This window comes from Furipterus horrens, unplaced genomic scaffold (genome assembly GCF_987537825.1).
Source record: "Furipterus horrens unplaced genomic scaffold, mFurHor1.1.pri manual_scaffold_5, whole genome shotgun sequence".
Lineage (NCBI taxonomy): Eukaryota > Metazoa > Chordata > Mammalia > Chiroptera > Furipteridae > Furipterus > Furipterus horrens.
This window is the reverse complement of record NW_028327175.1, coordinates 7,844,144-7,869,337: the sequence shown is the minus strand read 5'-3', so window position 1 is coordinate 7,869,337 and position 25,194 is coordinate 7,844,144. Positions and strand designations below refer to the sequence as shown.

At 41.6% G+C, this 25,194-nt stretch overlaps 1 protein-coding gene across 2 annotated transcripts; it reads right to left on the bottom strand.

The window, feature by feature from the left end:
* Nucleotides 1-1,528: 1,528 nt before the first annotated feature.
* On the bottom strand, nt 1,529-25,194 carry TTC33 (tetratricopeptide repeat domain 33). 2 transcript variants are annotated; one of them, XM_090276149.1, is made up of 5 exons: nt 25,093-25,194; nt 21,073-21,294; nt 9,002-9,083; nt 5,407-5,538; nt 1,529-1,915 (listed from the first exon to the last, which is right to left on the bottom strand). In XM_090276149.1, exons 2-5 carry the CDS (start codon nt 21,291-21,293, stop codon nt 1,562-1,564), a joined length of 789 nt encoding a protein of 262 aa, XP_090132275.1. In that variant the 5' UTR covers nt 21,294; nt 25,093-25,194; the 3' UTR covers nt 1,529-1,561. The 2 variants fall into 2 exon arrangements, with proteins under 2 accessions (XP_090132275.1, XP_090132274.1); XM_090276148.1 differs by lacking the exon at nt 25,093-25,194 and adding an exon at nt 25,002-25,046.

Genomic DNA, 25,194 nt, shown 5'->3' with positions numbered 1-25,194 from the left:
GGGACAACTTTAAACATACCAACATTCGAATCACAGGGGAGCCAGAAGAAGAAGAGGAAGAGCAAGAAATGGAAAACTTATTTGAAAAAGTAATGAAAGAAAACTTCCCTACTCTGGTAAAACAAACAGACATACAAGTCCAGGAAGTACAGCGAATCCCAAATAAGATGGACCCAAAGAGGACCACATCAAGACACATCATAATTGAAATGCCAAAGGTTAAAGGTAAAGAGAGGATCTTAAAAGCAGCAAGACAAAAGAAGACAATTACCTACAAAGGAGTTCCCATAAAACTATCAGCTGATTTCTCACAAGAAACTTTGCAGACAAGAAGGGACTGGCAAGAAGTATTCAAAGTGATGAAAAGCAAGGACCTACCACCTAGGTTACACTATCCAGCAAAGCTATCATTGAGAATTGAAGGGCAGAGAAAGTGCTTCCCAGACAAGGGAAAGTTCATCACCACCAAGCCATTATTATATGAAATGTTAAAGGGACTTATTTAAGAAAAAGAAGATCAAACCAATGAACATTATAATGGCAATAAATTCACAACTATTGATAATTGAATCCAAACAACAAACTAAGCCAATAAGCAGAACAGGAACAGAATCATAGATCTGGAGATCATCTGGAGAGTTATCAGCAGAGAGGGAGGAGGGGGAGGATGAGGGGAAGGTACAGGGATCAGGAAGTACGAACTGGTAGGTACAAAACTGACAGGGGGTGTTAAGAACAGTATAGGAAAAGGGTACCAGGTGGAGGTGGGCAAAGTGGAAAAATTGGGACAACTGAAATAGCATAATCAATAAAATATATTTTTAAAAGTGACTCGTTTATGGTAAAGACTATCTACCATTGTTAAAAAAACCAAACCACCATTCTCACATTTAATCAGTACTCCCAACATCCAGCAAATACTGAAGGTGGCAACTACCATGGTTATAATTATTTTAAAGGCAAAGTCAAAACAAACCTAAATTCGAATTAAGAGAAAATACAGAAAATGTCCAGAATGTACACATTTGCATGCATTTCCAGCCAAACTTTCAAAGAATCTACATATAACCAAATGAAAACCTTGAATCCAAATGAACATCAAAAATATTTAAGCTTTGCGACAGTTACTCTAATGAAACAAGAAAAACAGAAGACTGAATAGTAAGAGCAGTGTATTTTTAGGAGGCAAACAAACCACCTACTTCCTTTATCAAAAAAATATGAACAAGTTAACATTTTAGTAACACTGGCCATCAAGTTATTCACTATTTGAGCATTCACTGCCAAGTTGTGTCTTTAAAATGTATTCACTCAGATGTTTGGATTAAGTTCATTAATCAAAAACCATTGTGGTCAGAATGGTAATCTTAACAGGTTTAAATCATAACTTACCGAAGCACAGTCCAAACACTATATAATAATTCTACCCTTTAGTTTTTTAAGCCTCAAGTGAGAAACTTATTTTACAAACAGGAGTTCTGCCCGGTCTCTCCAGAGGAAATGCCTGTGTGCCTACAACTTCAGGCGGCCGCCGACAAAGGGAGACTCAGAGAACCCCGCCTCACCGGGCTTTGATAAACACAGAGCCGTCGGGTGGGGCGGCCCCATCTTCCCTCTCAGTGACAGTCTCTACCGTCCCAGAAGCCGACACAATAACCACGGTTTTATCCGCTGCCGCCGGCTTCTGTTTCTCGGCGATAGCTGCACAGACAGCGACGATCTCATCACTCTCGAAGTCATAGTCAGGGATGGACTTGGGCGACACCTGCGGTGCTTCCGCTGGGGCCGCGCTTCTTTTAACCCGCTGGGCCACCTGCTGCTGCTCATGCAGCGTTCTCGCCCAGGAGAGGTCTTCTTTCCATATTTCAGGGTTCAGTGGGTAGATATGAAGGGCTACTTGAAAACTTCGAATTGCCTAGGGAAAGAAAAGGTCAGGCTTGGGTTTTTTGCTCTGTTTTAAAAAATGAATGTCTTTAACATAATCCACAATATCCATATCTATACACACACACACACTCACACACACATACACACACACAGAGATAATATATATACACACATATATTTTTAATGGAATACACTGTAAGGATGGAAGTTAGGGTTGCACCCTAACCACTGATGATGATTACGATGACAAAAACAAACATTATAAAAGTGTAACAAAATAACCAACAAACTGCTGATGAGGACTAAAAGTCCATTAAAATAGACATATTATGGTTCAAAACAAGGCAACTACATCGCTTAACTTTTGCAGATCAGCAAACACAGGAATCTAGGGATCTCCTGGGCTGAACCATGGTCTCAGGAAGGTACCAGGGATGCACAAGTCTGAAGCCAAGAGCTTAGGGCATAATAATGCTAACACACATTGAGCGTCACAGGAGACAAAAGTAGACGTTGCATAGTGATACAGGGATCAATTCCGCAGGATTACATAACAATTATAAATATATACACACTCAGCATCGTAACACCTAAGTACATAAAGTAAACGCTGACAGAACTGAAGGAAAGAAGAGCAACAGGAAAACAGAAGACCTGAACAACCCTACAGAGCAAAGGGACCGGTGATAGACCTCTATAAAACGTGTCACCAACAGCAGCAAAATATACATTATTCTCAAGTATAAATGGAACATTTTCCATTACAGATCACATTATACCACAAAACAAGCATTTGGGACAACTGTAATAGTGTAAACAATAAAATAATTTTTAAATAAATAAATCAATCAAAAGGAAATTCACACTGCAAGGAAAAAAAAATTAAAGATACACCAATCATCTCTTGACTCTAATGGAATAAAACTAAAAATCAGTAGCAAAGGGATAGCTGGAAAACTCACAAATATGCAGAAATCAACATACTCTTGAACAACCAGCAAGTTCAAAAAGAAATCAAAAGAGAAATCAGAAAGTATCTTGACACAAATGAGAATGAAAATACACTAGTACAGGATGCAGCAAAAGCAGAACTAAGGGAGAAGTTTCTAGCAATAAATGCCTATGTTAAAAAGAAAGATCTCAAGTAAAAAAGCCTATCTCTACACCTCAAAAAATTAGAAAATGAAGACCAAACTAAGTCTATAATCATTTTCCAATATACACAACCAATTCTGCATGAAAATATACATAATTACTAACAGAGATATATCCAACTCTTGACTTTTAATTCATTGCCTGTTCTATTTAACTATGTATTTTGTTGTTTTTATATAAAGGGTGGGGCAAAAGTATGTTTACAGTTGTGAGTACACAAAATAGTTTATTCTTGTATTATTTATTATTGTATTATTTTTCATACGAATAACTGAGAACCTACTTTTCCTACCCCTGTAGTAAGAATTATTATATATTAAAAATTTTAGCTTGCTTTCAATATATTTTTCATAGTACAGCAGAACCTCAGTTCTTGAACTTAATTCGTCCCAGAAGAGTGTTCGAGAAGTGATTTGTTCAAAAACCACATCACACCTTGGGGATGCATGACTTATCATACTGAAAGGGTCGTAGGGTGGAGAACCAAAGTTTCTTCGAAAACTGAGACATTTTTTCTGTGAATAACTTGGTTAAGAACCAAATTGTTCGACATGGGAGATGTTCAAGAACTGACATTTGACTGTATCACTTGATTATGCCATTGAGTAAACTAATTTTTAACCATTCCAGTCTTTCAAAATAACATAAGTTTAGCCCTGGCCAGGTAGCTCAGTTGGTTAGAGCGTCATCTCAATACATCAAGACTGTGGGTTAAATTTTCATCAGGGCACATACAAGAATTAACCAATGAACGCACAAATAAGGGGAACAACAAACTGATGTATCGCTCTCTCTCTCTCTCTCTCTCTCTCTCTCTCTCTCTCTCTTCCTCTTTCTAAAAGCAATAAACTTCAAAAAACATTTTTTTACATCAAAATTACAAATTTTTTCAAGTAGAACCCTAAAAAACATGAAATGAGGACAAAGTAACAACTTTAATTCCTCCGAGAATTTCACAATACGAGCATAACGGACATTACCATATCAATAGGAAAAAAAGTTAAACTAGTACTCTTATTTTAACTTAGAATTTTGAATAATTTTACTTTTTTTGGTTGATTTGAAGTACCTGTTATCTCACGTGCAGTGTATTTTCTTCCTTTATAGGACAATATTTTGCTAAACATTCTGTCCTAGAGATTTTTTTCCATTAGCATAGGTACTTTTAAGCAAAAGCATAATAATTTATACGTTTTTAAAAAAAGGAAAAATGGGGAAAGTATTATATAAGTTTTTATTTGTTTCCCTGTTAACTTATTAGAAGACCAAATTCCTTGACCTTTTTTCCAACTCTGGTATGATTTAAGTCTTCAGGAGAGAAAAGATGACTTTGCTACGTGGCAAAGAAAGAAAATGGCCTTTGGTTCAACTGGTTTCCGTTCCTGTGAATTTCATTTCAGATTATCATTTTTAAGTTACTTTATTCCAATCAATTCTCTTCTCATCAACATTCCCTACGTATGATTTCTGAGTATTTGACAAACACAGTTTCTTTGTAAACAAATAATATATTTACAAGTGTACCAGAAAAATCTACGTTATCCACAACTAACTGGAGCCAGTGCTGGCAAACTTAAATTCAGGGTTTACCAATAATTTTAGCTTTTAAAGAAACTTGTTGTTTTTTTAACCACAAAGTCCTATAAAAGCCTGAGAAATATTAATTTATTAAATGACAAAAAGGAAATCTGGCACTGCTATATTAGATGTGCACGTACTTCTTAGGAAATCAGCTGTCAGGAATATATAAGCCCGCCGAAACAAAAACAGGACGGCTCTCACAGCTAGCTCTCACCTACGTGGCCTCTGCAACCTACAAGGTATAGTCCAGACAAGTTGATAAATCCATTAAATACCAGTTGATAGTAAGCGTTACACAATGGATATTTCATTTTTATAAGCTTCTACACATTCCCATCCCCCACCCCCACTAAGCCTAGCAACTTTTCAGTCCAAATATTTATCACATGCTCATATTCTACTTTCTTCCTTCCCCAGCATATTTTAGTGATTTCATCTCCATGGTGATACTCACACCGCTTTATAATGTGACAAATTTAATGATGAAGAGATTTAACCTTAAAGTTACTTATTTTATATTTAAATAAGGCTTACGAAATGCCAACGTTTTATGTTAAATTTTGTTTTAATCTCCATGATTCCAAAAACCTGACCCTGATATAACTGGTGTGTACGATGGAAATAACAGTAATACTTTTGATCTGTAATTGTGGTTTAATACCTTAAAGAGATGATTTGCTATTTATTTTTTGCATAGATTTGATTAATGACTAACTTTTGGTTACAGCTGATCAAAACCTGTCAAAATAAAATTTTAGCATTATAGTCATCTGACTTCCTTACCAAGACTATCTCTCCTAATCCCAGCTGCGCACGCCCCAAAGTCTGCCAGGACTCCCAGGAACGCGGGTTTCTCTGCACAGCCATTTCCGCTGCATGAACTGCAGGGAACATTTCATGAAGCGACATGAGGACCTACAGTCAAAAACAGAAACAGAACTGTCAGGAATACTCACAAACTGGCAAACTAATAGATAACCATGCATAAATAACCATTTTCATTTTCAAAACTATAATTTTAGGCTGGTAAACATAGCATCTCAGTGGTTTTGGCCCCCACCACTGCCATTCAGGGTCAGGAATTATATTCTCCCAACTACTGATATATCAATACTATAAAAATACAAACAATTCCCTTTCCAATTATTGAACCCTACTGTCTACCTGCTCAAAACTATGGGGTCATACTCCAGCCATAGTCACTCAGAGCTATTTGAAATCAGTTCCACTCTATTTAGTCTACTTACAATGGGAATTTTAGGGTGCCCCACGTCTTGCTGTTCAACCAGGTAAATTTAAATATGTTCAACCACACATCCTGTCCCTAGGGAACATCTTCCTGCTATAAAAATCATTTAAACACTCCACAGCACTGCGCTCCACAACTAGGTTCTTCATACCACACAACCTGGAAAAATTAAGGAGTTCATTAAGCCTCACTTTCAATCTATGGAAAAGGGCTGGATTTTATCTATAATTTTGGGACCATGTGCATTTCACAAAACTTGTGACACAACCATCATTAACAGTTCCAAATTAAATAACTTATTGCATACAATTCACCACAAATCTTGCTTTTAATAAATATATATTGATGGTTGAAAATGACATCCAAATGAAGGTCCTCATACCACTTTTATTCAGTAGATATAAAATTTAATTAGGTTTTTCTTGGATAAACTAAAATCAAAGCTGATATCAATGTACCCTATGTTTGAGATCATCAACAGGAAAGATGTCTGTCAGGTGTATGAATGAAGGTGGCACTGGAACTATTCCCTGCCAGAAGTATGTTCAATGCTCTGAGACCCAAAGCCTCTTGGATAAGATTTTTTAAATGTATTTTATTGGCTATGCTATTACAGTTGTCCCAATTTTTCCCCTTCACCCACCTCCACCCAGTATCCTCATTACCTCCAGCAACAACCCCCCCCCCACCTTAGTTCATGTTCAAGGGTCGTGCATGTAAGTTCTTTGGCTTCTCCATTTCCTATACTATTCTTAATGTCCCCTGTCCATTTTTTACCTACCTATTATTCTTCTTAGTCCCTGCACCACTTCCCCCAATCTCCCTCTTCCCCCTCCCAGCTGATAACCCTCCAAATGATCCCCATACCTATGATTCTGTTCCTGTTCTGGTTGTTTGCTTGGTTTGTTATTTTAGATTCAGTTATTGACAGTTCTGAGTTTGTTGCCATTTTAATGTTCATAGTTTTGATCTTCTTTTTCTTAAATAGTAAGTCCTTTTAACATTTCATGTAATAATGGCTTGGTGATGATGAACTCCTTTAGCTTTACCTTGTCTGAGAAGCACTTTATCTGACCTTCCATTATAAATGATAGCTTTGCTTGATAGAGTAATCTAGGTTGTAGGTCCTTGCTTTTCATCATTTTGAATACTTCTTGCCTGCAAAGTTTCTTTTGAGAAATTAGCTGACAATTTTATGGAAACTCCTCTGTAGATAACTCTCTGCTTTCCTCTTGCCACTTTTAATAACCTCTTTACCTTTAACCTTTGGCATTTTAATTAGGATGTGTCTTGGTGTGGTCCTCTTTGGGTCTACCTTGTTTGGCCTCTGTGCACTTCTTGGACTTATATGTCTATTTCCTTCGCCAAATTAGGAAAGTTTTCTTTCATTATTTTTTCAAATAAATTTTCACTTTCTTGCTCTTCCTCTTCTCCTTCTGGCATCCTTATGAATCAGATGTTGGTACATTTGGAGATGTCCCAGAAGCACCTTATACTATCCTCGTTTTTTTTTGTTGTTGTTGTTTTTTTTTGAATTTTTGTTTCTTCTTGCTGTTCTGCTTGAATGCTTATTTCTTCCTTATGTTCCGAATCATTGATTTCAATCCCGGCTTCATTCCCTCCACTGTCGGTTCCCTGTAGATTTTTCTTTATTTCACTTAGTGTAAGCTTCACTTTATTCTTGGTCTTTTTTTTTATATTATTCCTATATTCAATGAGTTTTCTGAGCATCCTGATCACCAGTGTTTTGAACTCTACACCTGATAGGTTGGTTATCTGTTTCATTTAGTTCATTTTCTGGGTTTTTGTTCTGTTCTTTCATTTGGGCCATATTTCTTTGTCATTTCAATATGGCAGCCTCCCTGTGTTTGATCTGTGTATTAGTTAGAGCTGCTTTGACTCCCTGGCTTAGTAGCATGTCCTACTGTAGAAAAGGCACCTGGAAATTGTATGGTGCAGAACCTTAGGTAATCACCAGGACAGGGCAACCCACTTTATCACTTTGAGGCTCTGTATGGGAGGAGGGCTCAAAGAGGAGACGAAGCCACTGCCTGGCTCCTGGAGATCTGCCCAGCACTCACCCTGTTTCCAGTTAATTCACTTACTCCTGTATGTGACTGGTGCCCCTCTAGCTGTTGCCCTGGTGCTGAATCCCAGAGGGGGTGTGTCTGTGTATATTCCAAGTCCATGTGGGCCCCTTAAGTGGGGTCTCCTGAAAATATGGCAGTTTCTTCTGCCACCCCACCCCTATGGGTTTTTACAGCCAGAAGTTATGTGTTTTATCTTCCTGGCGCTGGTACCCTGGGCTGTGTGGTCGGGCCTGGGGCTGTGATCCCTGGTTCCCATGGTTTTCCTCCTGATTTTTATCCATCACACGTGACTATGGGACCCTCCGTTCAGCTGCCGCCATCTCTCCATGCCATACCGTCTCTCTGTCCCTCATACTTGTCTGGATGAATGTGGCTTCTTTAAATCCTTGGTTGTTGAAGTTCCCTACAGCATGATTTTATGACAGTTCTGGGTGTTGTTTTGAGGTCTAATTGTAATTATTTCCGTGATTACGCAAGGAGGTGAAGCATGTTTAACCTATGCCTCCATCTTGACCAGAAGTCGCTCTCAGATAACTTAATCGAATACTCAGAGGTTTTCTTTGTGAACTTTCCCAAAAAATACTAGAAATGTATTTTTAAATACAAATGTTATTTTTTAAATATTAATAAATTGAGTCTATTCTGACCTTTTGCTAAGAACTAAGTCATTTTCAGAGAAATATCATCATCTAGAATCCAATCCATTGAAAGAAGCTAAGTTATTGCTAAGTCCACTACCATTAATTTCCAAGGAGAGCAAACATATTTCATTTATTTAGGAGACAACTAGTAACTTCTTAAAAGATGTCCACCTGCTCATATCTTACCATAGTTATGTTGAAATAACGGTCAACTGCATTGTGAAGGTAAACAAATTTCTAACTTGATACATAAGGAAAAGCCATAAAAAATAATATCAAACTTTTTTCCCAAATAAATTGCATTTAAAAAAAAAATGGAAGGAAATGCTATTTTGGTCCATCATTGCTCACCAAACAAACAATTTCAAAATGAAAGCAAAAGTCTTCCTAATCCTTACCTGTGATTTCATCTCATACAGGGTAGCATCATTGGGGGTTAACTGCAGTGCTTCATCCCACTTCTGAATCGCCTCTCGATATCTGTAGTTGTTAAAGTTATATTTATTTCATATTTCTAGTAAGTTCTTGAGAATATATGACCAAATTTAAATATTAAGGAATAATTGTTTACAAAGAAATACCACTATTCAAGAACTGATAATAATGACGTTATAAAAAGCAGGAAAAGTTCAGAGATAAAGGGAAAAGAGAGCAAGAGATAAAAAACAAAGTATAAATAAACGATCTTAAAAATCTTTCTTCAAGATTTTATTTCCTGGACTGAGAAATCACCACAAGAATTTTTCTTTTTTTCATCAACCTCAATGTCATTCATTTTAGACGTATTGAGTTGGCCAAAGTTTGTTCAGTTTTTCTATACGACGGCTCTAGTAGTGCTTAGTTGTCTTTAACGTCATTCGAAACAATTCTGTTAGATTTGTTAGATTCTATTGTGAGAGCTGTCATATCAGCGGGCATTTAAAAAAACTTATCAAAATTGGTGAATTTTTGTGCAGCCATTTTAATATTGAAGATGGAAGAAAATACGCAACATTTTCAGCATATTATGCTTTATCATTTCAAGAAAGGTAAAAACACAACTGAAACACAAAAAATGACTTATGCAGTCTATGGAGAAGATGCTGTGACTGATCAAATGTGTCAAAAATGGTTTGTAAAGTTTCTTGGCACTATTGACATTCTGGTCAAATAATTCCTTGCTGTGGGGCTGCCTTATGCATTGGAAGACGTTTAGCAGCATCCCTGGCCTCTACCCACTAGAAGCCAATAGCAGGAGTTAGCCAACATACTCAGAATACCCAAATTAATCAAGTTATTGGTAAAAATGAAAAATGTGTCTTTTACTTTTCGGAAAAAACTAAACAGACTTTCTTGGCCAAACCAATGTTATAAAGAACTTTTCTGGAAAATGTACAATCAGGTTGCAACCCTGAGCTCTGGACAGCAGCAATCTAGCTGACAGAGATGATAATTTAAGGGAGTAGTCAGGTAAGTTTTAAAGATGCTTCCATTTTAACTTTCCTTGTCTATGATAAGGTCCATGAACACAGAGACCATGTCTTGTTCATCACTAGTAATACAGGGTAAGTTTGTAAGATATGGGACAAATCAATGAAAAACAGGATGCAGACGTTAATTTCCACTATCACCTTTTCACTGATGTTCTCTTGGTCATGTCTCTCTTTTGAGCTCCAAAGCCATGTAGTCAACTAACGTCTCCACTTAGATGTCCCCAAAATACCCCCAACTCAATATGCCCGTATCCGATCTCAGCACCCTCCATGCCAAATCTGCAGAAGCACAGAGGCACTCTTCTTCTTTAAAAAGTAAGTGTAAGGAATGACGAAGCCCTGCATGTTACCCAGAGCAGTCATCTTCACAGCACCCTTCACAAAGATTAACTCATGTACAGATGATGTCGCAGAGAACTGTACACTTGAGACGTTTCAGCCACAGGGGGGCCCCTGCAACCACGGGCAACCTAAGCCATACACGTGGAGCGGAACCACCCTGCTGAGCCCAGCCACCTACACAGTCATGACGAATAATAAATTTTAAGCCAAAAAGAGGATTATATACACACCTGAAGCCTATATAATTTTATTAACCAAAGTCACTCCAATAAATTTAATAAAAATAAAAATCTTTCAATGTGATATAAAAATAAAGTATAAAACCCACATGACCACACAGGATACACCTCAGAAAAAATTATGAAAGGTTTCCTATCTAATAGATAATGGGGAAATAAAAGTACATGACACTCAACAATACTTAATATAATTTTTCTGATTATTTACAGCTGTTTCTATAATGTTCTTAATAACAGTATAGATAGATAAAGCTATCTCAAAGAAATTTAATCTTTTGGTGCTATTATCCACTAAGCTTTAATATTGCCTCTAAAAGCAGTAGGCAATTTCAAGCCTATCTCTAAATAACATGAAAAGCTTTGGAAATATGCTATGTTCTGTCTTCTTTCTCTGGAAAATTAACTTGTTCCTTAATAATATCCCTTTTCACTCACAATTTGCTAACAAATGAAGTAGCAGTAAATTCTGCAGGACTTAAGAGTAGCAAATGCATTTTTTCCAGTACTAGCCTGTTTGTCCAATCCTGGTTCTCCCACCCCCACTCACACCCCTGCTCCACTCAGCTGTGCCTTTGCCGCATCCCGGTCCCCACATCACGCCTGTTCGCAGGAGTACCTGGTGCACATACATGCAGAGCTAGGCTTCTGTTCCTCCTCCTCTTCACCTATTCAAAAGCTCTCTCTCAACTCCAACACCAACTTAAAATCCTGTAACACATATTTCTAAAGTATTTGTTTTCAAAAGAATTCTGAATATAATTACTTAACACACCATTATTTTCTCAAAAAGCTAACTCAGGATACAGAAGTCGTGTATGAGTGGCACTGTTTATTCTCGTTTTACTGAGGAGGAACAAAGGCTGAAAGCGGCCACAGAGCTAACCCTTCAGCACACACGGTATTCATCCTGCAGAAACCAAGATCTGAAACTAGCGCTTTAAGTACAAGACCAAAGCTTTCTCCAACTTCCCCAAAGCCATCTCCCATTTAATGCTTCCCTAAATCTCTGTGTATTTCTTTTCTCTTTACTAATGAGCTCAGAGATCAAAGGGTGGATTCAGCTGCGTTCTCTGCGCCGTCTAGAACACTAGGGCTAGGCTGTGATATCAGGTGGTGCTAACATCACAGATTCTGTCCACCTCATTTGTCCTACCTTCTTTCCTCCAAGAGAAGTCTTGGGAAGCATCAGAGAGAAGCATGGAAGACATGAAAAGAAAAGAGCGGACAGGAGCTAGCATGCTAATCATACTTCTTTTTTTTTTAAGTAAAAAAAAAAAATTCTACCCTAATACGGAAGTAGCAAACACTTTAATCCTTACATTTATCATCTCACCATTCCAGGTACTGAAATTACAAGAAATCCCCAAACCAGGGGATCAGGAATACGGGTAGAAAGAACCAAGAGATCAGAACGTTAGGTATAGCAGGGGACCTTAAGAAACAGGGGTGTCTGGGACTCATCTGAGAAAGGCGCTATAGGTCTTTGGTCTCTAGACCTGAAGGTCCACTCGGGGACTAGCTTAGGCTTCCTGGGCCCTACAGTCTCAATCCCGCTGTGGCGCACAGTCGGCCAGAGACAACGCGTGAACAAACGTGCGCCGCAGTGCCCACACAGGAGTAACGAAAGCAGGCTGCGGTTTGCCGACCCTGCTCTACTTGGCCCGACCGACTGTTAGTGTGTCCCGTTTGTCAGACGTCCGTTTTACTTCCAGTCCTCTTTTCTGCCTAACTCAACCAGAGGCAGTTAGCAGCCCATGGAGGGCACTGAAGGCAACACATGGAGGCATTTTTGGTTGTCACTATGATTTGGAGGCACTAGTGGCAGTTGACCACAGAAGTTCCTACAAGGGAAAGGGCAATCCTGCACAAAAAAACGGTCCTGCCCCAAATGCCTCCCCATCCCTCGCCCTACAAAGCTGCTTAGGTAGCTAGGCTTACATTATCCCAAAGCACAAAGCCACCCAGGAAGTTCCAGATGACACCGACCACCGCTGGCCCTGATTTCCTCTTGCACTAGGCAGGCATGCATACATGCCCTCACATGCCCACATGCATGTCTGCAAACACAGACTCACAGATCTGAGGAAAAAAGGAAAATGTCCTCGCCCTCGACTGCACAGCGTTCCTTTTGCAAACATGACCACTCGGAGAGCAGAGGCGTCACTAAGTGACACGCGCCTTGCTGCCCAGAGGGCACACCGCGGTGCACAGGAACGAGCGAGCCATTTCCCACGGAAACAGAGACGCGAGCACGGTGGGCATTTACTTCCCTGCTGCCGGCTTGTTGAGTTCCCTCTCCTCCCCCATTTCTCTCTCTGCCTCACTGCTCTGGGCCTACAACCACAGGGTGACACCTCCCAGATCCTCCACTTCTGGATCGGAGGAAACTTGGCACCTAGTTAATCAACGGTCTCTCATAATTACACTCTTAAGAGAGCACAACGTAGATAGGCCGGGCAGCGTATCTCTTAATTCAACGTCAGTCGGGAACACACTGGCAGCTGCTGGGCAGGAAGCATTAACAGATTAGAAACTTGATCTGAAGTCACTGTGGTTAATAAGTGACCAAGGGCTGATTCAGCCAGTTTGAGGACAGCCTTAACTGTGTCTAACGGCACCGCACAAGGAAGGAAGCAGAGCAAACAGCTGGAAGGGCTGCACAGGGCGGGGGAGGCAACGTCCGCCCCACCGCAGAGCCAGCTGGGGACCAGGCCCAAGAGCACACTCATTTATCAGAGAGGAATGTCAAAGCCTTTAGCCACTTTGCTCCCAATTAGATTCCTAATTTACTGTAACTCCAAGTTTAATGAGCTCTACAGTTATCAGCTAATTCACTTAATAAATATTTACTGAGCACCTACTCTGGGTCGGGCAGGATTCTAAGAACTGAGGATGCAGCATTCAACCAGAATAAGTGGACCTGGCAGTGGGAGCAGATGGAAGAGGGCAAAGGGGGATAAGAGCAGGACCTGGCTCGGGGTAGAGAACACATAGCACAACACGCAGATGAGGTGCTCTAGAACTGTACACACGAAACCTACATAATTTTATTAACCAACGTCACCCCAATAAATTCAATAAAAAATCTAAAGATATCAACAGACCCTACTCTTCTAGATCTTACATTCTAGAACACTGGCGTGTGGAAAGAAGGCAGAAAAAGACAAACACAGGTTAAAATATGGCAGGGGCCGTGATGGAAAACAAACGGGGCGATGCGGTGGGGAGTGAGGGGGCGGCTACCCTGAGCGCGTGGCAGGGAAGGTCTCCCAGAAGACATGTGAGCCGAGATCAGCCAGCGGAAGATGCGGGGAAAGTTCACTGCCGACAAAGAGCAGAAGGAGCCCGAGGTGGGATTTAACACCGTCCCGAGGAAAGGAGCGAACAGGCCTGGCTACGGCGGAAGGCGGGAGCGCAGCGAGGGGCGCAAGGCGCAGGCCACGGCCACCAGCACTTCGGGAAGAGCGGGCCTCGGTATGAGGACGGACTGATCGGGACCTGTGGCGGGGGGTCCGCAGGGCGTTTCTGTGACAGACACACCAGCGAGGCCCGGGGAGACGGGCGGACGGACGGGTGTGGGGTGAGCTCAGGCGGCCAGCCAGGGGGCTGCACGAGGGCCCTGGGGGAGCGCCGACGGCATGAAAACAGAGGGCTCGGTACAGAGGTTTAGACTGTGTTTAAAAATAAAGTCAGCTCAACTTGATGGGGCCCTTCCCTGAGAGCGAAGACTGGAAAGGACCAGAGTTCGGCTGGACACACGGTAAGTTCGAGATACTGATGCGCCATCCGAGCGGGCACGGAGCATCACAGAGCGGAGTCGGCCCCGCTGACGTGCACCCGACGGCCGCGGGCCGGAGACGGCGCTGAGAGCCGCGCACCGCGGACGTCTAAGAAGGAAAAGACGGACGGGGAAAGGAGAAGAGGCCCACCGGGACGCAGAAAACGGGCCCGAGGAGAGGCCAAGCGGAGAGGTCAGGGAGCGGACACCGGGACAAGGGGACGGCACGGCCGCCTGTGGCTTAGGGAGCCGTGTGCGCCGCAAGGACGGGAGTGTCGGTCTGCTGTGCTCCACTGGGACACGTGCTAAGTGAGGACAGAGACGCACGGCTGCACGGGCCGGCGTGGTCACATAATCGGCGTAAGAAACCTGGCTGGAGTGGACTGAGAAGGTGAATCACCGAGAAACGGAGTCCGTGGGGAAGGGGAAGAGAGATGGCAGGGCGTGCGGCGTCAGGGGAAGCTTTTGCACGGATGCGCTCAGCGTGGCTTGCACACTGGGGAGGAGGAGCCAGACGAGAGGGAGCGACAGATGACGTCGAAATGAAGATCACTGTCATTAAATATACCCACGCTGCCACTCAGGAGAATGTGTGTCACATGGCCAAACCACCCCCAATTCACTCCCAGACAGAAGACAAATTCATGGTAAATCCCAGTTACCTTCCTGCTTCATATACATACTCACTGATTCGCAAAGGAGAAACAGACCACTTAGCTACACAACCAAATAACACCATCTAGTGGCTGAAGCCTTAGAAACCAACACAGCAGCGTTGGGACCCACACTGTAACCATCGGAAGGTACATCCTAGTGTGTAATAATCCTATAAAAAGATGTTTGAACAAAATAACTTACAAAAAACTTTAGTACTACATGGAATGTACCGATCACACATAAAACCCTAAACTATAATATCTAACATACATGTACTGAGTGCTTACTAGGTGCTAGGTAGCAGGCAAACCTTTTACATGGACTTGCTCTTTAATCTCCCAAGTCTAGGAGAGAAATCGCACCATTTCACATCTGAGGACACTGGAAATGGATGCTTAAAAAGTTAACCGTCTGACAAAGTTTATACAGACAGAAATGATAAAAGGTAGGATCTGAACAGAGGTTAAATGACTTCAAAATCCACACTCAGATACTAGACTCACTATACCATCTCCACACACACCAAAATTATTTAGAGGTTGAGCAGAAGAGGAAACCCGTTTTTGGTTACAAAGAATCGTGAGCATTACAAGGCAGAGCTGCAGAATGTAAAGAGCATTTATTTGCAAACCAGCTTTTCTAAGAGCGGTTACAGCAGCGGGGCACTAACAGAGCGACCCGCACAGCAGGAGGCTGCCGCTGGGGAACTGGGCCTCCTTTGGAGGAAGGATGCCATGACCCCAGTGGCTCATCCTACACTTCATGTGTTCAGACAACTCTCCATGTGCTAAATAAAACCAAATGAGAAAATATTGATGGTTAAAAAAAAAAGAAGAAAACCACAAGAGGCCAGAGAAAGTATCCCAGGACACAGGAGTGGCTCCCTCCTCTTCATCAGCCTTCCTCCCTGCCTTCTTCTCTCAGCAATTCCTCCAGAGGCATCTCTGCTTCGCTGCTACTCTACGGACCGTTAACTCCAAGTGCAAAGCTGTTCCACACTTTGTTGCACTTAATCCTTACCATCATTTTACAAAAACAGCCCCCTAAACATTACGTGATTGTTATACATCCTCTAAAATGCTAAACCTCTGAAATGCTAAACTGAGGAGGTGAGATTCAAACTCAAGATCTGTGAATACATGCAACCGAAAAAATCCCCACTTCTGTCACCGCTCTCAGAGCAGAGGACAGATTGAAGAAAGCTGACAGGGTGATAAAATGCTCAAGACCCCATCCAGACTGAGAGCGTTACAGGAATCTAAATTGTTCCTTCTATCAATTAACTTGCAAATAACAGCAAAAATAGAACAAAAATATACCCAAAACACTTATAGAGAAATATGAAACAAATACAAAATTAACACTTCAAGTTTGGTTTTTTAAATCAAATTTCCTGGAGTATAATTTATATACCAAAACATGTACCTATTTTAAACCTATTTTTTGCTGGGTTTTGGCAAATGTATACACCCATGTAAATATCACAACCATCACAATAAAGAACATTTCTATCGACCCCAAAAGCTCCTTGTGCCTTTTCTCAATCACCCCCCCACCCCACCCCCAAGTTCCTGGCTCCACACAGCTACTGATGTTCTGTCACTACAGATGAGATTTATCTTGAAAGAGATTTGTGCAGATGAAATCAGACTAGATGCACTCCTGATTTCTTCCTGTGAGCATAATGATTTTTGGATGCATCAATTATTCCTTCTCGTTGCTCATTAGGATACCATTGGATGGATACACCATAATCTAATTATCTATCCCCCTGTTGATGGACATTTTGGTTCTTTCCAGTTCATGGCCACTATGAAGAAAGCCACTAAGAACACTGTTAGACCAGTCTTCACATGAGTATAAGTTTTCATTTCTCCTGAGTAAATTTCTAGGCATAGAACTAACTGCTGGATTGTATGATAAGGTGTATGTTTAACTTTGTAAGAAACAGCTAGGCTGTTTTCCAAAGTAGTAAAACTATTTTACATTTTCATCAGCAATGTATGAAATTTCAATTGCTCCATATCCTCACTTGACGTTGTCAATTTTTTCAATTTTAGCATTCTAGTGCTTATGTTGTAGTGTGTTGTGGTTTTAATTTGAAATCCCCTGATGACTAATCATGCTGAGCAGCTTTTCATGTGCTTATTGGCCATTGACATATTTTCTTTTAAAGCTTCAGTTCAAACATTTTAATTGGTAGTGTCTTATTGAGTTGTGAGAGTTCTTTATATACCTTAAATATGTATTGTATATAGTCAGATATGTATTCTAAACCTTTCCTCCCAGTCTGTGGCCTGATGTTTCATTTTCTTAATTATGCCTTTTGATAACCAGAAGTTTTAATTTTCGATCAACTGACCAAATATATGAGCCAATTCAGTACCTTATACTCTTGTCATTGCTCTATATATGTCTATCCTTACACTAACACTGTTGCATAAAGATCCATCATTCAATAATGTCATTAAGTGTTCACTAAGTATGTTTCGTTCCATAAAATTGTTTTGACTAATATAGTCTTTGCATTTCCATATAAGATTTAGAATAAGCTTAGCTGTCAGTTACTATAAAAACAAGCTTGTTGAATTTTCATTGGAATTGTGTTGAGTTTACAGAGCAATCTGGGGAGAGCCAATGTCTTCACAAAACTTATTCTGATCCCAGAATGTGGTCTGTGTGTGTGTGTACACACATATATCTAAACAATTTAAGTCTTCTTAAATGTATCTGAGCAACGTTTATAGTTTTCAGTGTATAGTTCTCACACCTACTTGTTGAGTTTCACTTCTAGTTATTTTGTTTGGGAGTGGTACTGTAAATGATACTTTAAAAGAAATTTAATTTCCAATTATTTCATTTTATCACCATTACTGGCTTAAGGGCCTTTTTGACCATATGGTACTTTTCGGCTCTGCTCTGACTTGCTATCAGTTGGAACCCTTCAGAATCCATCTTCAAGCTCTGGGAGGATGGGTGTGGAGCAGCCTTCCCTCCGGGACCGTGCAGTCATCCCACCAAAGCGTGAGAGACTCCGTGTGGACTCCAGTGAATGTCTCGGGTGACGTCCAAACTCTCCACTCTGGCAGGTTCGAACTTAAAACACTGACTGCTTTGGCCTGGATGAACTCTGGGAGCAGTTCAGCTTACCAGGCTGCAGTCATTTCACCTGGACTTGTGGCATTCTCCCCGCAGCTGAATGGCCTGATATTCAATATTGAAGGGAGCCTCATACAGATTTCCGGAGCTCCGCCTCTCGGTAGCTCCCTCTTCTCTGGCACGCTATTCCACAACCTCCAGCGGCCCTGCCCTCTCCCAAGCCCAGTCTCCACCTCCTCTGCTCAGCAAGGCCACTCTGGTGTGTCTGGTCTCCCCACCAAGCGCTTGGAGCTTAGAAACTGCCTCTAGGCAGAAAGGAAGAAGGCACAGGCGTCACCGCATTTGGGCCCCAGCCCTCAAAGATCAGGATTCTATGCTATTACCCAATGTTTGAAAACAGCTGTTTCCCATCTTTTGCCCAATTTTCCAGTTGTGTGGGGCTGTCCAGCTCCAGTTCTTGGTTCTGTCCCCTGGCTGCAAGTTGAAGCCCACACCTAAGTTCTAAAGTATTTTTGTATCCATCATTGGATTTCAGCCTCACAAAAACCCTATGAAGCAAACAACATAACCAGTGAGACAATATATCACCAATAAATGACATCGAATAACTGACCATATTATAATAGTATCAATAATAGCTAACATTTATTGAGTTCTTACTATGTGGCAGGCACTATATCGAGTACTTTTCCTATGTAAGATCAGTTCAACAGCACAAGAGCATTATGAGGTAGGTATTTTTTGCGGATGGGGAGACCTGAACACAGACAGGCTCAGTAACTTGCCTAATGTTACAGCGCTGGTACACGACAGGGCTGAGATAAGGAACGAGCCGCCGGGCTCTGAAGCCCCAGCGCTTACGTGGCGATACTGTAAAGCCTGCTGTTATTTTCCCAGTGTCTACAGAAAAGCCTTCTGCCCACAAACTACTTGGAAGGCAAGGGGGAAAGTATAGGTTACAGGGAAAGGAATGAGACCTGGAAAAGAGCAATGACTCTCAAGTGCCCTATTATCAAGCAGGGAGAGCGTGAGAAAATGCTATTGGGGTATAAAATAAATCCTCAGAATACTCGCATAGATACAATGCAATAAATCACAGTTAATCCACAAAAACCTATTTAACGATAATATAGCTAATAATAGCAGCTTTAGAAATAGTCAATAAATACATACTGAGAGCCTAACAGGTGCCACGAATTGTTCTAACGGCAGAAGATGCAGTACAAAAGTCACACAAAATCCCTACTGTCCTGAAGTTTATCTTTCTACAGAAGAGAGAAGAATGACATAAAAATAAAAAAATTAAAGAATAAGGTAACTTCAGAAAGAAAGAGAAAGACACGCTAAAAGAAGTGTGAAAGGCTGCTGTGATGGAGAAGGAGGGAGCATGAGGTGCCCCCTTGGACGGGTGTCAGAGAGGGGCTCCTGAGCAGGACGCATGAGAAGAGGCCTGAGGGACAGCAAGACGGACATAGAAAGCAGGCGCGGAAAGCGTTTCACACGGGGATTATAAAATAAAGCTGTAAAAGAGCTGCATTCAAAACCAGGGGGAGGCCACAGTGGCTAAAATGTAGTAAAAATGAGGGTGATTTAACATAAAGCTGATTTGAGAGGCAGGAACTGAGTTGTATTTTTTTAAATTTAACTTCACTATTTATGCTTATATTATTTCTTTACTTATTTTCAATCAAGTTTAATATTATCTTAAATATTTTAAACTATTATTTCTATTTATTTTTGGCAGAGTCACCAAACTACTCACTTGCACTAGATTCCTTTAATTCTGTTTACACCACGCTAAAACCAGTGCTAATGAACAAAAAAACTTCATGATCTCACGATGATCTTCATTCAAAACAGAGCGTGTACTCCAGCTGATTTTAATGAAATGACTCAATGTTTTGACATGCAAGCAAAAAAATAAAAGTTATTTTGTTTATCTACAAAGCCGCTCTCCGTCCTCTACCACAGGGGACTCAGGGAGTCCCGTGGTCATAACTTAATCACTTTTCCCTTTCACACACTTAGAGAAGGCAAAAACAAGAGTTAATGAACTTTTAACAGGCATTTACAGGAATTTCTAAAGATGTTTGATGGATTTTCTGAAAGTGATTTCATAAATGTGGAAAATTTACAGCTGGTTTTCTTCTAAGACAGAATGATCAATCTTAGGAAGTTCTACAAGACAAAAACTCTTTGTGCCTAAAATGAGAATTCATGATCTAACATCAGGCTGTTAAACTGTTAATCATCCTTGATTGTTATTTATTTTCTACCCTCCTTTCCCAGTTTGACTTGCTGATGTATCATAGCTTCAGTTCGTTTTCTGTTTTCTTTTTGTTTGTTTTAGAGAGAGGGGAAGGGAGGGAGACAGAGAGGGAGAAAAACATCGATCAGTTACCTCTTGGATGCCCCCAACTGGGTACCTGGCCGACAACCCAGGCATGTGCCCTGACTGGGAATTGAACTGGAGACCTTTTAGTTTGCGGGACAATGCCAAATCCACTGAGCCACACCCTCAAAGCTATTCAGGAAACATCGAATTTATGTGGTACATGTTGATACTACCACAGAGAAAATTTCCAGAAAGTACACCATCGCCTATCAGCCAGGAAGTTGGATTACGCTATATGGAGCATTTAACCCACCTTAGACAGAACAAAAAGTTGCAAAGCAGAGACATTATAAGCATCTCGAAGACTTTTTTCTAAACTTTGAGATTCTATGGGAACATTTAAAGGTGACTTTAAAACCCATTTCTTTAATTCAGCACCTAGATCAGACTTTAAAAACATGGAACTTAGAGAATTCATAACCCTACATCCCATTGCTGACAGCAAGTCAGAAAATGTAAATGTTCTAAGAGAAGTCTACAAACCTACCTTTTGTTTTCAGCCAGGTTGGCTCCTTCGTCCTTGAGCTGCTTACTCTTCTCGGCACAGTCTTCGGGGGGCACGTCCCTCCTGCGTTTAAGGGCGTGTGGCCCGTTCCCTTCGTCACTCTCCACCGCGCCCTTTTCGTCGGCAGCTTCGGCTTCAAACTGCTGGGAAGTGGCCTTGGAGACCTTCTCACCGATTTTCCTCTTCCATCCAAAGGAAGCCATTCTGGAAAACCGCAAAGAAACAGCTTTCAATTTCAAATGCGGCCCTTTACAGAAGTATTCCAATGAGGGGAAGAAGAAATAAGGATCAGACTGCCACCATTTTTTAACCCCTAATGAACCAGTGGCCCTAGGAAATAATCATCCAAGGCTGCTAACTAAACATCAAGGAGGACAAGTGGACATTGGGCACCTCCTGATGGAAGTGCCACTCCACCCATAGTGGACCCTGTCCAAAAATTAATCCTGAGTCAGATCTAGCCTCTGGCTTATGAAAAGCATGAGATCCAGATGAGCATGCAAAAATGACATGACAGAGATGCAGACAGGAAAAGAAAAGAAAAAAAGCAGAAAGGAAAGAAAAAGAAAAAGGCTGGTTTCTTCAAGAAATAAACTGCCAGGATAAAAAAGAGAGAGATGGGAGGTAACCCCTATATTAAGATAGGCTAAGAGACATAATAACCAAATAGAGTAAGTGGATCTTGGTGAGCTCTGGATTCAAACAAGCCAGTGAGGGGGCGGAACAAGGGAAATCAGAACACTGATTTCCTATCTGGTGATATTAAGGAGTAACTGGTATTTTTTAAGGTATGATAAATAGCATTAGTGTTACACTTATTAAAAGAACCCTTATCTTTTAGGAATACATACTAAAATATTTCACATGAAGCTATCTAGGAATTGTTTCAGGGTAACAGGTGGGGGTGGGGTGCAGCAGGGGAGAAACACGGCTGAAAAGATTGCTGTGAGTGGGTAACAGATGAAGTTAGGTGACCAGTACGTAAGATTCCTTATACTTTTCCCTCTTTTCATGTATGTTTGACATTTTCCACAATAAAGAGTTTTTTAAAGTCCCACACTTGGCAAATTCACAGTATTGGGTGAACCAAAAAGATAACAAATGTTAAACTGTTTTGTAAATCTGTAATGATATACAAATGTAAGAGATGAGAAAGAATAAAAGAATCACTGATGGAATAAAGTTAAAGGAAACTCTGGAAGAACTCAACAAATGTTTAGAGAAGGGATTTACTGAGGGATCCAAGAACTCTTACTAATTACACGGATGGGCTTAAAAATACTAAGAAAGCCCTGGAATTTTTATATAAATTTTTACACACCTGTGTGCATTCGTAAAGAGGTCTATGACCCCAAGGAGCTTATGATCAACTAACTGATCAACCTGAGGGACAGGAAAGGCAATGAGCCAGAGGCCTTCATGAAACTATCAAAGAATGGGCACTAAGGGAAAACGGGAGAGAGAAAAATGCATAGTGAGTAAGCTGTAGCAGACATCAAGGTCTTTACCACCGATTCCCGTCTGCAGTAACACGTAAGTAATCACTAGCAAGAGGGACAGAACGAGTGGAGTGAGGCAGTTCACACGGAAAGGCCCACGATCACGGCAGAGCTTGCAGGGGTAATGAATTAAGGGTTACGTGCCTAAGTTCTTAATGAATATGAGTGAGTGCCAATAAATTACAGCAATCAAGAAACAGACGGGCTGATAAGAGTGAACCAGACGCTTTACAAAGGAGCAGGGATTTTTAGAAAAGCCCGAAGAAGCAATGGATTACAAACAATACTCGGGAAGAACTAGGACAATGCCAGACTCTCTCCCCAGACCCATTATAATATGAGAAAATGAGAATCCTCTGTTTGAAGATGACTACAAGTAACTTCGGAAAAGAACCAAGAAATGGATGAACATGGAAATGCGGTTACCACGGAACAGAAGTCCAGAGGCACAGAGTGAGGGCAACGTGGGAGAGCGGACCATGAAGGAAGTCTCACAAGATACCAGGATAATTCAAGATCAGAGAGAAGTGTGTTTATGACTGTCCCTCAAAGTGTCCAGGATGAAGATGATTTAGTTTTCTGGTTTCAAGTTTCCAAGTGCAACTTTGTGAGGCACGCTATCCATGGGTGGAAACTCTATTCATACAGATGGAGAAAATTATATCATAACTCTCGGTCAGGTCTGTAGATTTTGGGGAGCAGGGGTTAAAGAGTAGGAGGAAAAGGAAAAAAGGACAGACAGACCTACATGTATTTTTAAAAATTAAAGTTCATTTAGATTCTCATTACCACCCCCCATCCTCAAACCCAAACCACTGTTATAAATGCTGAGGACAAGGATAAGCCAAGGCCCCACAAGGTAGTTCTCAATCTTGTATGAAAAAGCCACAGACCCCACTGCCTCGGGTGTTTCTGCCACTCTCCTCCAGAAATCCTAGAGACCAGAGGCTGTGGCAGTCAGGACACAATGAGGTTTTAGGAGTATAAAAGGCCTGATGTCCCCTATCAATTGACAAGTTCAGCCTTGAAGAGAGGGACAAGAGCCAACACTGAATGAGACCTATAGCCAGGTTCAGGGGTAGAGGAAAAAGCAAATGACAAATGTCATACCACCAAGCTACAAATTTTTGAGAGAACTAGAAGGCTAGTCATCCATTCCAAGTAAAGGGAAAAGAAATGGAACATGATGATAGACATGACGACATGACAACAGACAAGGTCTGAAACCACCACCGTGAAGAAGAGGAAAAGCACCAGGAAGGGACGAGTGATGTTGCCAAACAGTATCAAGGGCACACAGAGGTTAAAAAGCACAAACCTCTTACCAGAACCATTAGTACCATTTCGTATTTTCTTCCTCCCTGCCTGGAGGCCCCAATTACTCTTGGCAATACAAAATAAGTGCCCTAACAGAGTAAACAAAGGATGCTGGGATGGCAGAGAAGAAAACCCCAGGCTCCGTGTATTCTGAAGAATACATCACTAGCCAGGCTTTTTAAAAAGAAGGGTGAGCCCCTTACCATATACAACACACTTCTCCACCTTGGAAAATGTAACACTTCGAATTGATTCTGGTATCGTAAATAGTACACATTTATTGTTCTTCTAAGGCTATTTGAACATTAAATTAAAACTTCTCACAAAGAAGGCTTTCTTGAATCTGTAATTAGATGCACAAGGCACCAACCCCCTAACCTTTACATCTTCCACCAGGACAGAAAAATCCTATGGACAAATCATAATGAAACGGGTTTCCCGTTAAACTCATAAAACAACACGATCATTTCACGCAGACTTGTATTTCATTAACGCCATTAAATTCGAAACAACGATGTTGCGGTCTAAATCCGTTTGCTGGTACAATGACCCCGACAGTAGGCACTCGATTACTGCTGCCGGCGGGACAGTGCCCTCAGCCCCCCAGCCTGAAGCTCGTCTTCGCCGATCCGGGGTGCAGCACCCGGGGCGACGACCCGCTGGGTGAACACGGTCCGAAACTCAGAACGGACCCCTTCCGGGTACAGGGATGTGTTCGGAGGGGGGAAGTCAAGAAACGATTGCCCCGCAAGGCTGAAACCAGTATCAGCCACTTCCCTTCATTTTTCACAGCAATAAAAACGTGCGAAGTTCATCAAAGCCGCCGCGAACGGCCCCGCCCTCAGCCGCAGACAGCGGTTCCGCTCCTCCCGTCGCTAAGGCGCAGGGGCCGCCCCGGGCGCCGCTACAAGGGAGGGCCCGACCCCCACACCGGCTCGTCCCTAAACACCAACCTTAGTGTCCCGGCTATGCCACCGCCCCGCTGAATCTCAGCTCCAACTTCTGAAGCTCCTTCTCCCCTAACCCCAAGTCCCACTCGCCCCCTTTTCCTGCTCTTCCTCCGGTTTCCAGCCCCAACCAGGTAGCCCCAGTTACCTGATGACCACCTCGGTTCTGTGTTTACATTCCGCTTGCCCTTTGCCCACCGGAAGCGGAAATCATCATGCCTGACCTCCGACCTGCCTACCTTTAAGGCATGGGATTCTAAAATAGTGGGTTGGCCGAAGCCCGGCGTCCGAATCATCATCCAGAGAAACCGGCAGGGAAGAGGCGCTTCTCAAAGCCCTTT